The following is a 13,890-nucleotide window of genomic DNA, read 5'->3' as shown; positions in this document are numbered from 1 at the left end:
TTTGCATCCTTCCAGTAGTTATGTCGCTGATCTGCCCACCCCAACCACTCTTTGGGTTTTTATTTTTCAAGGGGCGTTTGGACAAAGCGAGGTTCAGGTGCGCTCAGTGGAGCGGAGAAAGTTTTACCCCCTACAGGGTTGGGAAGGAGATAATTGGGAGTGGGAGAGAAACTTATTGCAAAGCCTTTCCCTGCCTCAGAGCATTCAGGTTGGTAGCTTGCAGCTGGTTTATGCTGGGATTTTCTCAATTTGCACTAAAACTACTGCAAGTCCAGGTGCAAAGGATGAACATCCTTTATGGCCGTAATCACAAAATCCTGCTGCAGTACACTCATGTCATGCTTCCCTCCCTTTCTTGGCTTTGGCTGCATGCTCATGCTTTGCTGCGCTGCTTGCAAGCTGGCACATCACTGTGTCTACGTAAAGGAGACAGAGGTGGCCCCTTGGGTGCTCAGCCCCCTCCTCTTTCTCAGCTTCCCCATCAGTCTCAGCCTTCCTGGGGAGGGAGGGGGATGTGTCATGTCCCCAAGGCATTGTGGGGAGGAATGCAGTGCTGCATGATATTGAGCATCCCAACTCCTTTTCTCAGATGACTCAACTGATGAAGGCGGCCAAAAGTGGCACCAAGGATGGGCTGGAGAAGACCAAGATCGCAGTGATGAGGAAGGTGACCTTCCTGCACCGTAAGGAAGTGCCAGGTGAGCGGGGTGTTCCCTTCCAAGCTTATATCAATCTATCTAGAATCATTAAGGTTGGAAAAGACCTCTAAGACCATCCAGTCCAACCCACTGACCCATCACCGTCATGCTCACTAAGCCATATCCATTTGGAATCTACCTTGTTCGTTCTCCAATTTGTCTTCTGCATTTCATGCTTTTAAATTTGTTTTCCCCATTTGCTTATTCTGATCAGCCCCCTCCTTGCCCTTCCCAGAGCATCCAGCCCATGGGTGTCCTATTTGCATGCGTTTCAGGGCAACACCAGCCCAAAGAGCATTTCTGCAACGTAGGAAATGATGAATTTTGGGTGAGATTTGAGGTGTTCTGCAGTTTTCTTGGTCTATCCTATCAGTGCTGCAGGGTGAGGTTTGGGACTGAAGCACCACTTGGGGTGTGAACAGATCCTTTCCCTGGAGATAGTCCCACATCTCTACTTAGTTTTGGTGGCACCTTATGCTCTTCCCATCCTTGGCAGATAAGAAACAGTCCCATTTTCCAGCCAAAAGAAGCAAAACTGCAATGTTTTAGGCTATGCAAAATATGATTCATACCCCATAGGGGATGGGGAGTGTAGGAGAAGGTTGAAGGAGGCGGAAAAGCTACCACCCACCCCTGGCATCTCAAGGGGGTCACTGGAGCATTGCGGACGAGGTAGGATCCTGCTAGGTGGCCCCTCTGGATCCACTGGGGCCACTGGGGATCTGCTGCGTGTGCCATGTCCTGCTGCCAGTCTGTGGGATGGTATCCCGGGGTGGGATTTTAGCCATAAGGATGCTCTGAGCATCCCACGTGCAATGCTGGCTTTAACGGGGGGGGGGGAAGGCACCCAGGGTGGCCCGCCAGAGCCGCCAGCGACGCGTTGGGATCCTCCCTTCCAAAATTAGGGAAGGAAAAAGGTCACCCGGGCGGCAGCGCCCTCCCCTCTGGTTATTTATATGCACAGGGATGGGAGCGGGGTGCTGGGGGCCGGGGCGGCCGTAGTGGGGCCGGCGACTGCAGCCATGTGGAAGAGAAAGCCGTCCCTGCCCCATGACACTGTGATCCGCTCACCCTCCTCTTCCTCAGCTGCTTCAGCCTCGGGTAAGGCAGGATTGGATGCCAGGAGACTTGTGTTGTGCTTTTGCTCTGTACTTGGCTTTGCGTTGCTGCTTTTTTTGTGCTTCTCTGTGATCAGAGCCATTCTTGAAGGAGGGAAATGGAGGAGGTTCCCTAATGGGGGATGCTTTTGGGGGAGGATTTGGCCCCTTCCCACTGGGATCTGACAGTGCCTCGGCTCACAGAGCCCTGACTCATGCTGGTGTCTGGTGACAGCTGCAGTGCTTGAGGACAGGCAGTGCCGGCAGCCGTAAACCCAGTCAGAGCCCCTGGAGCATCCCAGCACGGCCCCTTCTAGACTGGGGGTGTGCTCAGCACTAAGAAGCTTGCGAGAAAAATGTGAAATAAGTTTCTTTTGTTTTGTTTTTTTGGTGGTAGGAGACTCTGAGGAGGAGGACACGGGTTTCCTGGAGGTCACTGTCTCCGACATGAAGCACCCACCTCCTGAACTCGGCCCTATGCCTACAGGGCTCAGCCCCCAGCAGGTGGGTGCTGGATGGGCACCTCCTTCACCTTCCCTTTGAGCTTCTCAAAATAATAATTTTACAAGTGAGTGAGCACAAAGCAGTGTAACTGGGGTCATGTCTGCACGGGGTATCTTTTCCCCCTTCCCCAATTATTTGCAGGTGGTGCGGCGACACATCCTGGGCTCTATCGTGCAGAGCGAGCGCAACTATGTCGAATCCCTGAAGCGCATCCTGCAGGTGGGAGACCCACTTTTGAGGGGTGTTTTAGGAGTATTGTAGGGGCTTGGGGGATGCTGATGTTCTGCTGTGTACTGTAGGATTACAGGAACCCACTGATGGAGATGGAGCCTAAAGTGCTGAGTGCCAGGAAATGCCAGGTGGTGTTTTTTCGCCTGAAGGAGATTCTGCAGTGCCACTCCATGTTCCAGATCGCCCTCTCCTCCCGTGTAGCTGAGTGGGACTCTGCTGAGAAGATTGGGGACCTCTTTGTGGCCTCAGTAAGAGGAGAGTTGAGTGTCCCTTCCCAGCAATGGGGTTGGAGGATTGAAGTGATGCATTCTCCATGGGTACTCCCAGCCTACGTACCCATAGCCCCATTTTAGAGTGCCTCACAGCACTAATCCTACCTTTCTTCCCTTGTACCAAGTTCTCCAAGTCAATGGTGCTGGATGTCTACAGCGACTATGTCAACAACTTCACCACTGCCATGTCCCTTATCAAGAAGGCTTGTCTCACCAAACCTGCCTTCCTTGACTTCCTTAAGGTCAGTGGGTCCCAAATGTGGGCACATACAGCTGCTGGTCATCATTTTGAGTGAACCCCTCCCCTTTATTTTCTTTTTGTGTTACTGCCAGTAGAAGCGGCAGATGGCCAGCACCGATCGGGTGACGCTCTATGGGCTGATGGTGAAACCTATCCAAAGGTTCCCCCAGTTCATCCTTCTCCTACAGGTATGGGCGACCCCATGCTTTGCACCCCACTTTGGCAGGCACAGTGCTCGGGATGGCTCAGCAATGGGTTTGTTTTGGGGCTGGCAGCCTGCGTGGGGCTTGTGGAAGGGTCTTTGGGGCTTTTCCTATCCCAGTGGGGGATTTTCCTCCATCATAGCTTGATGGAGCTGGTGACACCATGGTGATATTTCTCCCTCCCCAGGACATGCTGAAGAACACCCCCAAGGGCCACGCGGACCGCCTGTCCCTCCAGTTGGCCCTCACTGAGCTGGAGACGTTGGCCGAGAAGCTCAATGAGCAGAAGCGTGTGGCTGACCAGGTGGCTGAGATCCAGCAGCTCAGCAAAAGCATCAGTGACCGCAGCAGCCTCAGTAAGGTGCGTGTTTTCAGTCTCGCTTCTCTTCCTCATTCCCTTGCAATGGGAGTTTTAGGGGCTGGGTTTGCAGCTATCCCCTCTGGTTGGTGTTTGCAGAAGTGCTGAAGTTTGGGGCTCCCAGGAGGGGCTTTTGGGGAAGCCGAGCTCTTGTTTTCCCTGAAACAATAGCATTTAGCAAAAGCAAAAATAAGTCTGCGACTCAGGAAATTTTCATGTGTAGTCTCCTCCCTTCCATCCATCTGCTTGATTTTGCAACCGTTGGTGGAAAACCCTGCACCAAGTTATTGCGACATATCCTGGGCTGCGCTTAGGAGCACATGGTGGCCTCTGCAGCCTGGCCCTGAGGCCAGCATTTGGGGACAAAGGGCAAAACAAAACCTGAAAGGGGCTGCAGAAGGGTCGTGTTGATCTTTGACTCTTTGCTTTCGGCATAGTAGAATTCACATGTAAAGTGGTTGCATTGTGGTGCAAAGGGCCTGTGTTGTGCAGAGCTGGAGCATTTTGCCCAGGCATTTCTGTAGAACTTGGAGCTGCGTGTGCCCCTGGGGAAGGGAAAATCGTTGCACAAACCCAATGCAGCCCAAATTGCAGGACAAGAGGCACACAAGAGCCCTGGGGCTGAGCCTCTTGCCTGCTATATCCTCCTGCAGCTGCTGAACTCAGGGCAGCGGCAGCTCCTACTCTGTGAGACGCTGACAGAGACAGTGTATGGCGACCGGGGGCAACTCATCAAGTCCAAGGAGAGGAAGGTTTTTCTCCTCAACGACATGCTGGTCTGTGCCAACATCAACTTCAAGTACGTGCCAGCAGCCCCAAGCCACTTTGCAAAAGTGACCAGCACCTCTCCCCTTCCCTGCTTTTATTTTGGGCTTAGACTGTTTTGTTAGCCTTACCCCCCAAACTGCTTAACCTTGCTTTGGAGGAGGAAGACCAAATTTGGGGCTATTTTGCCCCCAAATCCTTGTATTGAGCATCTGTGCAATGATGCTATGGGAGCTCCCTGGGTTTTGGGGTCTTGTGAGTTGATGCTGCTAAGGGATAAACCCTCTTCTTGCCCCCAGTAATGCAATTTTATTAACATTTTCTCCCCCCCCCCCCCCCCCCCCCCCCTCCCCTCCATCCAGGCCAGTGAACCCAAGGTAGGCACTGAGTGTGGCTTGCTGTGTTTGTGCCCTGTGTTTTTGGGTGCAGCCATGTGCTGGTGCACGTCGTGGTTTTGCAAGCTGTGTTCACCATCTGCTTTTTGCGGGGGGGGATCCAGGGGGGTTTACAGGACAAGCAACACCAGCTGCCAATTGATTTGCTATTTCACATTCTCCCTTGGCAGAGGCCAGCTGGAAATAAGCAGCCTGGTGCCGTTGGGCCCCAAATATGTGGTGAAGTGGAGCACGGCCCTCCCACAGGTGCAGGTGGTGGAAGTGGGGCAGGAGAGCGGTGCCTATGACAAGGACAATGTGGTCATCCACAACGCTGGTGCCAAGAAGCACGCACCCACTGGGCCGGCCTCTCACAGTGAGCACCTGGCCCCGAGCCTCATGATTTTGGGATGTATGGGCAACAATACTTCCAATCCTGCATTTCTCCCTTTTTCTTTTTTTTCCCCCAAGATAAAGTCTACCTGGGGCCACCGCGGCTTTTCCAGGAGCTGCAGGACCTACAGAAGGACCTCGCGGTGGTGGAGCAGATCACCCTGCTCATCAGCACGCTGCATGGCACCTACCAGGTACCAAAATGCCAGCCCTATGGCAAAGCTCCCACCATTCTGGGGACCCAAGCACTGCTGTTTTGGGGGCAAATCTCTTGTTGTTTTGGGAGAAAACCTGTTAAGCCTTGGCTTGGGGAGCTGTAGGGGGCTCGTTTGCATGGTCTGTGCTAGCCCCATGGATACCTGTCAATCCTTAAATGATCTTGCTAGAACTGGATGACCTTTAAGGTCCCTCCCAGCCCAGGTCATTCAGTGGTTTGTTGAATGGATGGGTAGTTGGTTCCTGAGCTCCTCAGCTGACCTGCAGATGGATCCTGGGGAATCAGGCTTCTGGAGGTATTTCCACCATTCCTCTCTTTCCCTCAGAACCTGAATATGACTGTGGCCCAGGACTGGTGCTTGGCTCTGCAGAGGATGATGAAGGTGAAGGAGGAAGAGATCCATTCTGCCAACAAGTGCCGCCTCCGTCTCCTGCTGCCTGGCAAGCCGGACAAGTGGGTTCCTAATTCTGGGAATGGATGGGGCTTTCCCTGCTGTTACATCCACTCCAGAAAGGAGAAGGAGGAGACTGAAGGCAACCTAATGACTTCTCCCAACAGGTCTGGCCGCCCCATCAGTGTCATGGTGGTCTTCATCACTCCAAATCCTCTGAGCAAGATCTCCTGGGTCAATTGCCTGCACCTGGCCAAGATTGGGCTGCGTGAGTACCTGTTGGAGTGGTCTTGCTTCTAAAAACAAAATCTGGGAGCAGAGAAGGGTTTTGCATCCTGATGGATGAGTGGGAGCAGGGTACAAGGTGGGATGAAGGTGATGGGAGAAGCGTTTGGTTGGTTGGAAGTGTGAAATGGTGTTTCCTCCTTCAAAATATTTCGTGTTTCGATGCTCTTGAGTGAGGTCTCTGGGATGCTTGGTGATGGATCTCAGCTTGGCCATATGCTGTTGCTGCCTTTGCTCTGTTTTCCCATGAAATAGGGCAAATAGCAAGGGAAGGGTCCTTCCTCCTGATACCTCCATGTCTCGTCCTATTTAATACCATGAGTCACTGCAGGAAAAAAAAAAAAATAATGGCAGAAAAATCATTCCAGCCCGGGGGGAATCCAAGCACTCAAACACAATTTCAAATGATTTTTGATTCCCTTGTTTTGAGCAGTTTGTGTTGTTTTTAATCTGTGATGCCTAGGGGATAATCCTGTATTCATGATTTAGAAATGAAAACACATTAACGCCTGATGTGAAGAAATGCATTAGGTTTTTCCTTCCATATCTGTGATGTTTTTTGGGGGGGAGTAGGGGCTGTTGGTACTGCTTAACGTGGTTGCTTGTGCAAGAGCTGGAGAAGCTGCTGGGATGCCCACCATGGATGGTGGTTTCTTGTGACAGCCCAAAGACTGGTGTTGGGCTGGGTGATGTTGAATCTCCTGCTGCACCCAGCCATGCTTATTTTGGGTCTGTTCTTAATCTATTCTGCTCTCTGCAGGGGAGGAGAACCAGCCAGGCTGGCTCTGTCCTGACGAAGACAAGAAGAGCAAAGCTCCCTTCTGGTGCCCTATCCTCTCCTGCCACATGCCTGCCTTTTCCTCCAAAGCCCTTGATCTGCAGGTAAAAGCATTGTTCACCTGCCATATATCTCTTTCCCCTTCTGCTCCCTTTTTGGTGGTAATAGATGGAAATCCCATGGTGGACAGGCTGGGAGGGGGTGGCTGTACTGCTTGCCAGAAATTGATACAGTCAGGTCTGGCTGGGGGACAAGTGCAAGAAATACAAGCTGGGCTATGGTAGGATTTTTATTTTGGGGCATGCGTGGGGTAAATGCGTGTGTCTCCTACAGCTCAGCGCTGCAGTGCACAACCCTGTGCAATCCTCACTGTTGGGTTTCTCTGCCGTCAGCACCTCGTTGCCACAGGGCTACCTCTGGGTGAGCAAAATGGGGCAAAAAACACTGGATTTGGGTTATTTCCACTCTCGAGATGCTAAAGCTTAGTTGTGATCCACACAGGTTGGGGGTGGCCAGGAAGGTGCAGGGGGACAAGTGGAGATCTTCTCCCTCAATCGCTCGGTGCCGCGGACGGTAAAATCCTTCCCAGTGGCGTCGCCGGTGCTGTGCATGGAGTACATCCCCGAGGTGGCTGAGGGGGACACAGTGGGGACTGAAGAGCCCCGAGCAGGTGCTGAGCAGCCCCCTGCAACTTTGCATCCCACTGTTTGCTTGGGACTGCAGGACGGCAGGTGAGCACCAGTGTGCAGTTGTGCATATGTTGGGGTGTGCGATTGTGCATCCACTGCTCCTGCAACCCTCTTCTGTATGCAATCACTGTGAAGGAGCTCTGCACTGAAATTTTGAAGCAATGACCACCAGCACCTCCTGCTCTGCATCCTGCTCTTGCATTTTTCTTATTAGTATCGCAGTGTATGGCAGCGTGGACACGGGGACGCAGTGCCTGCTGACCTGCAAGAGCCCCGGCATGCAGCCAGTCCTCTGCCTGAAGCACAGCCCTGAGTATCTGTTTGCAGGGCTGCAGGATGGGACGGTGGCCGCATACCCCAGGAGCAATGGTGAGGACAGCAACCCTGTTCATGCTTTGCAGTGACACTCCAGAAATGGGGAGTGGGATGCAAAGGGTGTGCTGGCTACTAAACTAGTGCCAGAAGCACCATTTTTGCACCATTTCATCCCCTGCTTTGTAACCCTGTGCAATGGTGGGGGATGGCATTTTGCACTGGCACGATGAATAGGGCTCAGTTTGTGCCCTATAGTGTGGTCTCAGTGGCCAACAAGGGGGAGATGCAGCAGCAAAGGTTTTACTTGGAGGGTGGCACTTGAGGACTTCTTGGGAGTCATTTTCCTGCTGTTTTTCTCTTCTTCATCACTAGAGGGTAGAAAAGGGCCTCAAATAGCACTCTGATCTGGAAAAAAAAAACTTGCTAGCTCACAACCTGCAGCAAGAAGCGCCAAAACTGCTTTATAGTGCATTTTTGGGTGCTCTTCAACCCACTTCCCCACTTCACAAGTGTGCAAGCAAGTGAAGAGCATGGATTTGATTTCCCCTCCACTGCACAAATGCACATGGAAGGCAACAAGCTGCTAGCAGGGTTGATTTTTTTAATATCTTCTCCCTATCTTTTGCAAATTTGCTGTGTGGCGTCATTAAAGCAAAGCTTTCCTGAAATAGCAGTGAGCAGAGCCAACCGACAGCATGCTTTGCTTGGTAGCAAAGTCCTGCTGCTGGGAGCAGAGCTCTAACAGCCTCAGGGCTCTTTAAATTCTTGAATCCTGAGTATCTGGTTTTAAAATTGTGGTGGAAATAAATTGCCCACTTGAAAGTAATGGCAATTACCCATTGGTGTTGGCGAATTCATGGGAACCCAGATTGGATCTCTTTCACTGAGACACTCCAGTTTGGCCCCAGATGAATCAGCTCTGGAGTAGCAGTTTAGGAGTTGGGGGGGGGACAAAAAAAAAAAAAAAAAACAAAAAATACAAGGTGGGTGGGGTGGAGGGGGCGGGGGGGGGCAGCAGAAACTGTTTCTGTGCCCAAGCATTGCATGTGGCTGTGCAGCCGTGGCTGTTTGCAGCTGGCAGGGGGTTGTTTGTACAGGAGCAAAGCATCCCCAGCCCTGAGTGCTGCAAACTGGGGGAGTCTGCTGCCTGTGCGCACTGCCCCATCCTTTATTTTTTTTATGCAAACAACGGAAGGGAGATGATGTCCATGTGCCCCAGACTTGAGTGCTGCTTATGTGACTTCTTAGGGATTGGGCAGAGCTCACACCTGTTCCCAGTGATGGTATTGAGGTTTGGGGCTGCAGGAGGTGACCCCAGCACCCAAAGGTGACACACTTACGCAGTAGGGAAGCCCAGTGCTAACACTTCTTTACCCATGCTGCAGTTGGGCTTGTGTGAAAATATCTTTTTTTTTTTCCCTAATTTTGAGCCTCCTCTTGGTCTCTGTGCTCTGCTCTAGGGGGGCTGTGGGACCTGACTGAGCAGCCCACACGCCTGCCTGTGGGCACTGGTCCTGTGCGAGCCCTCTTGATGCTGGATGAGACCCTGTGGGCCAGCTGTGCCAACCAGGTCACCGTCCTTGATGCCTCCACCCTCTGTGCTCAGGTATCTCAGGAGCACCCAGCATCATCACCACCCCCTGTGCCCCTTTTGGGGGACAGCTTTCCTGTAGCCGTGTGAGCAGGGATGTTGAGTAGTCATCTCTATTTAAAAAAAAAAAAAAAAAAACAACAACCCTTTCTTACCTTTAATTTTCAAATTTAGTGCCTAAACTTAGTTTGCATGTATTAGCTGTCATAAATCCATCCTAAAACCAGTGCCAAGGATGAATAATGCATCAGGGAACTGTATTAGTTTTCTGTCTCTGATCTTATTTATGGCAGGAGCCAGGTGGGAATTCTTGCAGAAGAAAAACATGGGAGAAAAAGGGGGAGGCACAGTCTGGATGATGCCGTGCCCAATGGCACCGAGCATCTCCATGGGGGGGATGGAATGGGGTCTGGGGCTCAATGCAGGTTGATAGTGTGCAAGCAGCAGGTTACAGCTCCAATTGCTGCTCTCTGCTTGTCTGAATTGGGTTGGATTCCCTATGGGAACTTGCACTTGTCCTGTGTAAGAGCAGCTCTGCAAACTCAGGTCTGTAAATAGCAGCTTGGGAATGTAGCCCCAGGGAATAAGTCCCACACTGGATGGGAGAAAGGGGGAGATGACCTAATTATCTTCATCCACCTCTGCTTTGTGCAAGAATTTTGGGATGCTGCACCACACTAATGCTCTTCAGAGAGGAGCTCTGTTGCTGCTCCTTTTTTAAAAGCAAAATTTCAAACCTATAAGGGAAGTCATGTTGAAGTGGGTGCATGGTGGTGATTCAATCCTGCATGCTGATCGCCAACCTACTGCATTGTGGGCTCATTGCTGCAATGTGGAAAGCAGGAGCTGCATTGCGGCAAGACCCTGGGGTTGCAGTAAGGCAGCAAATCAGTGCCTGGAGAAGCATGCACAATACTGCATGCTGCAGCCACACTCCTGCTCCCAGCAGATTCCCCCATCATGTTAACCCCTAAACTTCCCCTTTTTTCAGCACTGTCATGCTATCAGAGCCTACTTTCCTCCACAGCATCCCGTATTTGCAGTTTAGAGCTATTCCCAACATGCCTACAATGCTAACCTGAGTTTTTATGCCTTATCTGCTGCTTGGGAGATTTTCAGGGAGTTCATTTAATGGAGATGGTTTCAGGTCCATAAATCAAATGCTCTGCAGTGTGATATTTGGGGTTCATGAGGGCTCACTGTAGCAGGGAGAGGTGGTAAAATGGGTAGAAAACAGGTAAATGTGGTGTTGGTTGGGATTTTGGATGTGTTGGAGTATGTCAGAGGAGGATGTTCTGTTTTCTATTTCTCTTGTTCAGAAGTCACTCTGCACCACCAAACCCTAAGCAGGTCCTGTGCAGGGGCTGAGTCTTTGCTTGCTGGCTTTTGGGGTAGGAAGAAGGCAGGAAGGTGTTATCCCACCTTGGTGTGAACTTGAAAGATGCATCTAGGTCTAACAAAAAGTCTTGTAAAGGAGAACTGGGAAAAGACAGTGGTGGGGAAGGCTGAATTGTGCCCCTATAGAACCAAGACGAGATTGGTGAGGGGCTGAGTTTGGTGTCTGCTAAAAGCAAAACTGGTGAGGAAGGTCAGGACCTCTATCTCACCTTCCCCCCTCCCCTGCAGCCTTACAGCAGCCTCTAGAGTGTCCAACCCAGCAGCCTTTTATTGTAATTCCTTCTTTATTTTGATTTCGTCTGGATGCTCTCCCTCTGGCAGCAAACCTTTGAGGCTCACCCGGACACAGAGGCCAGTGTGACACACATGATCAAGGCAGGTAGTGGCGTCTGGATGGCGTTTTCCTCAGGTTCCTCTATCCGCCTCTTCCACACCGAGACACTGGAGCACCTACAGGAGATCAACATTGCCACCAGGACCACCTTTGTCCTCCCAGGTGGGCTCCTCATCTCAATGAATGAAAAAACTTGGGGCATTGATCCCCTAGGTGCCTTGCTTTGCAGAGAAATTTTGCAGGGAGTTTATTTGCTGCAAGGGTTGGAGCTTTATCCTGTGATCTCCTGCTATAGGTTGCAGGGCTGAAGCTAGGAGCATCACTCTGAAGTCTTGAGAGCTCTTGAGAAAAAATGCAAAGGTTTTGAGGGAAAGGGGTGTTTTTAGGCTGCTGGAGCAATTCTTGGGCTGCAGGAGCTTTGGGAGGGGCTTGGACAGATCTGAGTAGGGTTTTAGCAAGGCTGAGCTTTGCTGGGATGATGGGAGCCCTTCTCTTCATCCATGCATTCAGTCTTGGCACTTGTACACCCATGCATGCATTTACTCTTCATACTTGTGCATCCCATTCATGCAGATGTGTGTATCAACGCATTCCATCCATGCATCCCACTCCTACTCCCAGGCATGCATGTTTGCACTCCATTTTGCACCCCCTACATGCATCTGTGCACCCCATCCTTGCATCCACCTTTGCTCCCATGTGCTTCTATGTACCCCATCCTTATACCTATGTGCATCTCTGCATGCATGAATGTGCCTCATCTTTGCACCTAAGTATGTATCTGTGTACCCATGTTTGTACTCTTGCATGCCTCCTTGCACCTCATCCTTGCATCCATCTTTGCATTGTGCGTGTACCCAAGCATGCACACCTCTACCTCATACCCTCTGTTTCCACCTCTTTTGCTCTTAGCTGCTCTGATGCGCCAAGGAAAGGACAAGGCTCAGCCCTGGGCTTGCAAGGTTGCCTCCCCCTTGTTCTAGCTACAAAACGTCGTAATTGCATAATTAGTTATATGCGTGCTACTCATGTAAGTTGCTTTTTTTTTTTTTTTTAGGGCATATTAAAATATTTATCACTTCCTTTTCTTCCTGGGCGAGTGAGTGTTGGGTATTAATGCGTTTTTGAACTCGTGCTCCCTCATCCTTTTTAACCAGACAGCCCATTAATAAAGTTCTCGCCGAGAACTGGAGCTGCATCTCCACAGATATATTGCTTCACTGAGTGCGACGCTGCAGTGTGAAGTCCCTACGATAAAATATTCATGTACCATTAGAAGCCTCACTTCTTTCTGCTCCTCTTCCCTTTTTTTTTTCCTTTCTTTATTTATTGATATTTGCAGCGTTTTTCCCTGTGCGGAGACTTTTGTGCATGGTTGATGCTCAGTTTTCAGATGGCAGTTATCCACTTTGCAAGGGGACGATGCTGCTGCACACCTTCTCTCTCCCTCTTTTTCAGGGCAAAGACATGTCCGTGTCACCAGCCTGCTCATCTGCCAGGGCTTGCTGTGGGTCGGCACCGACCAGGGCATCATTGTTCTGCTGCCCGTGCCCCGGTTGGAGGGCATCCCCAAAATCACTGGTGAGCATCCCAAAAGTTCCCTCATAAGACAACATTTGGGCTCTTTGTTAATCAAATCCCTCTGTTTTGCACAGGAAAAGGCATGGTGTCCCTCAATGGGCACGGTGGCCCCGTGGACTTCTTGGCCGTGGCACTGAGCACGTTGGCCCCTGATGTGCTAAAAGGAGACCAAGAGGAAGAGGAAGGTGAGGAAGAGAAACCTCCAGAGCTGGATGGACCCCCACCACGGGAAATAAGGAAAAAAGGGATTTTGTTGCAATACCGTCTCCGTTCCACCTCCCACCTCCCCGGGCAGCTGCTGTCTGTGCGGGACGCTCCGGTTGGGACTGTTACCCCAGAGCATACAGAAGAAGATGGCTCCATCTACGAGATGGCTGACGACCCCGATGTGTGGGTCCGGAGCCGGCCCTGTGCCCGTGATGCTCCCCGCAAGGAGATCTCCTCTGTCGCCATCATTTCGGGGGGCAGAGGGTACCGTAACTTCAACTCTGAGCCGCAGCGCCGGGGTGGTGATGCTGACAGCACCCTGCTCATCTGGCAGCTCCCACTGATGCTATAGCAGCTGGGGGATGCCTGCGCAGCGCCTACCTCAGAGCCACCCTACACGCTGCCATGGGGCGGTCGCATTGGTGAGTGCACCACCCCTATTATGTTTTTTTTTTTTTTAAGGAGAAATAAGGAAAAAAAAATAACGAAAGGAAAAACACCATAAAAATTGTTGTTTTTGACTCCCCACCCCCCAAAAAAAAATCCCCACTTTGCATGTTGGGAGAGGGGAATTTTTAAACATGGGAAGCAATGACCTCCTTGCGGGCTTTGGAGGCGCCAGGGCTGTGCTGAAGACATTTGTGTGTCTGCGTGTGAATATCTATAAATATATATATATAAATAAGGTGTATATTATGAGCTGTATAAAGAAGGAATCTGTATATATTGGGGCACTTGGAGATGCAGAAATAAAGAAGAGGTGTGAGTGCTCATTGGATACTGGCTGTGCTGAAACAGGGTTTTGCTGAAATAGCCCTTTTTTGACTATGAATTGAGGATTTGGGGTTTACATAATGCTGTGTTTTGGGAGCTGGTTTGGGGACTTCCCATTGGAGTATAGGAGCTGTTTCTGGAGGACAGGAAATTTTGGGTGAAATTCAGCCTGGAAATAAATCCCATAGGAATCA

At 51.0% G+C, this 13,890-nt stretch overlaps 1 protein-coding gene across 24 annotated transcripts in view; it reads left to right on the top strand.

The window, feature by feature from the left end:
- The window catches only part of ARHGEF10L (Rho guanine nucleotide exchange factor 10 like), a 26,792-nt gene extending 12,902 nt beyond the window's left edge, over positions 1-13,890 (top strand). For 9 of the 24 annotated variants that reach the window (XM_046903191.1, XM_046903190.1, XM_046903192.1 and 6 more), the window contains 23 exons: positions 590-698; positions 1,278-1,370; positions 1,785-1,799; positions 2,193-2,299; positions 2,441-2,518; positions 2,599-2,778; positions 2,928-3,044; positions 3,139-3,231; positions 3,434-3,607; positions 4,258-4,403; positions 4,732-4,746; positions 4,935-5,119; positions 5,215-5,330; positions 5,679-5,806; positions 5,912-6,012; positions 6,790-6,911; positions 7,141-7,227; positions 7,309-7,538; positions 7,711-7,865; positions 9,272-9,417; positions 11,122-11,296; positions 12,593-12,715; positions 12,790-13,890. In XM_046903191.1, the coding sequence (XP_046759147.1) occupies positions 590-698; positions 1,278-1,370; positions 1,785-1,799; positions 2,193-2,299; positions 2,441-2,518; positions 2,599-2,778; positions 2,928-3,044; positions 3,139-3,231; positions 3,434-3,607; positions 4,258-4,403; positions 4,732-4,746; positions 4,935-5,119; positions 5,215-5,330; positions 5,679-5,806; positions 5,912-6,012; positions 6,790-6,911; positions 7,141-7,227; positions 7,309-7,538; positions 7,711-7,865; positions 9,272-9,417; positions 11,122-11,296; positions 12,593-12,715; positions 12,790-13,274 (3,180 nt within the window). In that variant the 3' untranslated portion in view covers positions 13,275-13,890. Of the gene's footprint in view, positions 1-78; positions 209-589; positions 699-1,277; positions 1,371-1,784; positions 1,800-2,192; positions 2,300-2,440; positions 2,519-2,598; positions 2,779-2,927; positions 3,045-3,138; positions 3,232-3,433; positions 3,608-4,257; positions 4,404-4,731; positions 4,747-4,934; positions 5,120-5,214; positions 5,331-5,678; positions 5,807-5,911; positions 6,013-6,789; positions 6,912-7,140; positions 7,228-7,308; positions 7,539-7,710; positions 7,866-9,271; positions 9,418-11,121; positions 11,297-12,592; positions 12,717-12,789 lie in introns of those variants that run through there. The other 15 variants (XM_040651231.2, XM_025142708.3, XM_040651237.2 and 12 more) reach the window with 8 other exon arrangements.

This window comes from Gallus gallus, chromosome 21 (assembly GCF_016699485.2).
Source record: "Gallus gallus isolate bGalGal1 chromosome 21, bGalGal1.mat.broiler.GRCg7b, whole genome shotgun sequence".
Taxonomy (NCBI): Eukaryota; Metazoa; Chordata; class Aves; order Galliformes; family Phasianidae; genus Gallus; species Gallus gallus.
The sequence above is the reverse complement of the archived record's forward strand: the minus strand, read 5'-3'. Positions and strand labels throughout refer to the sequence as shown.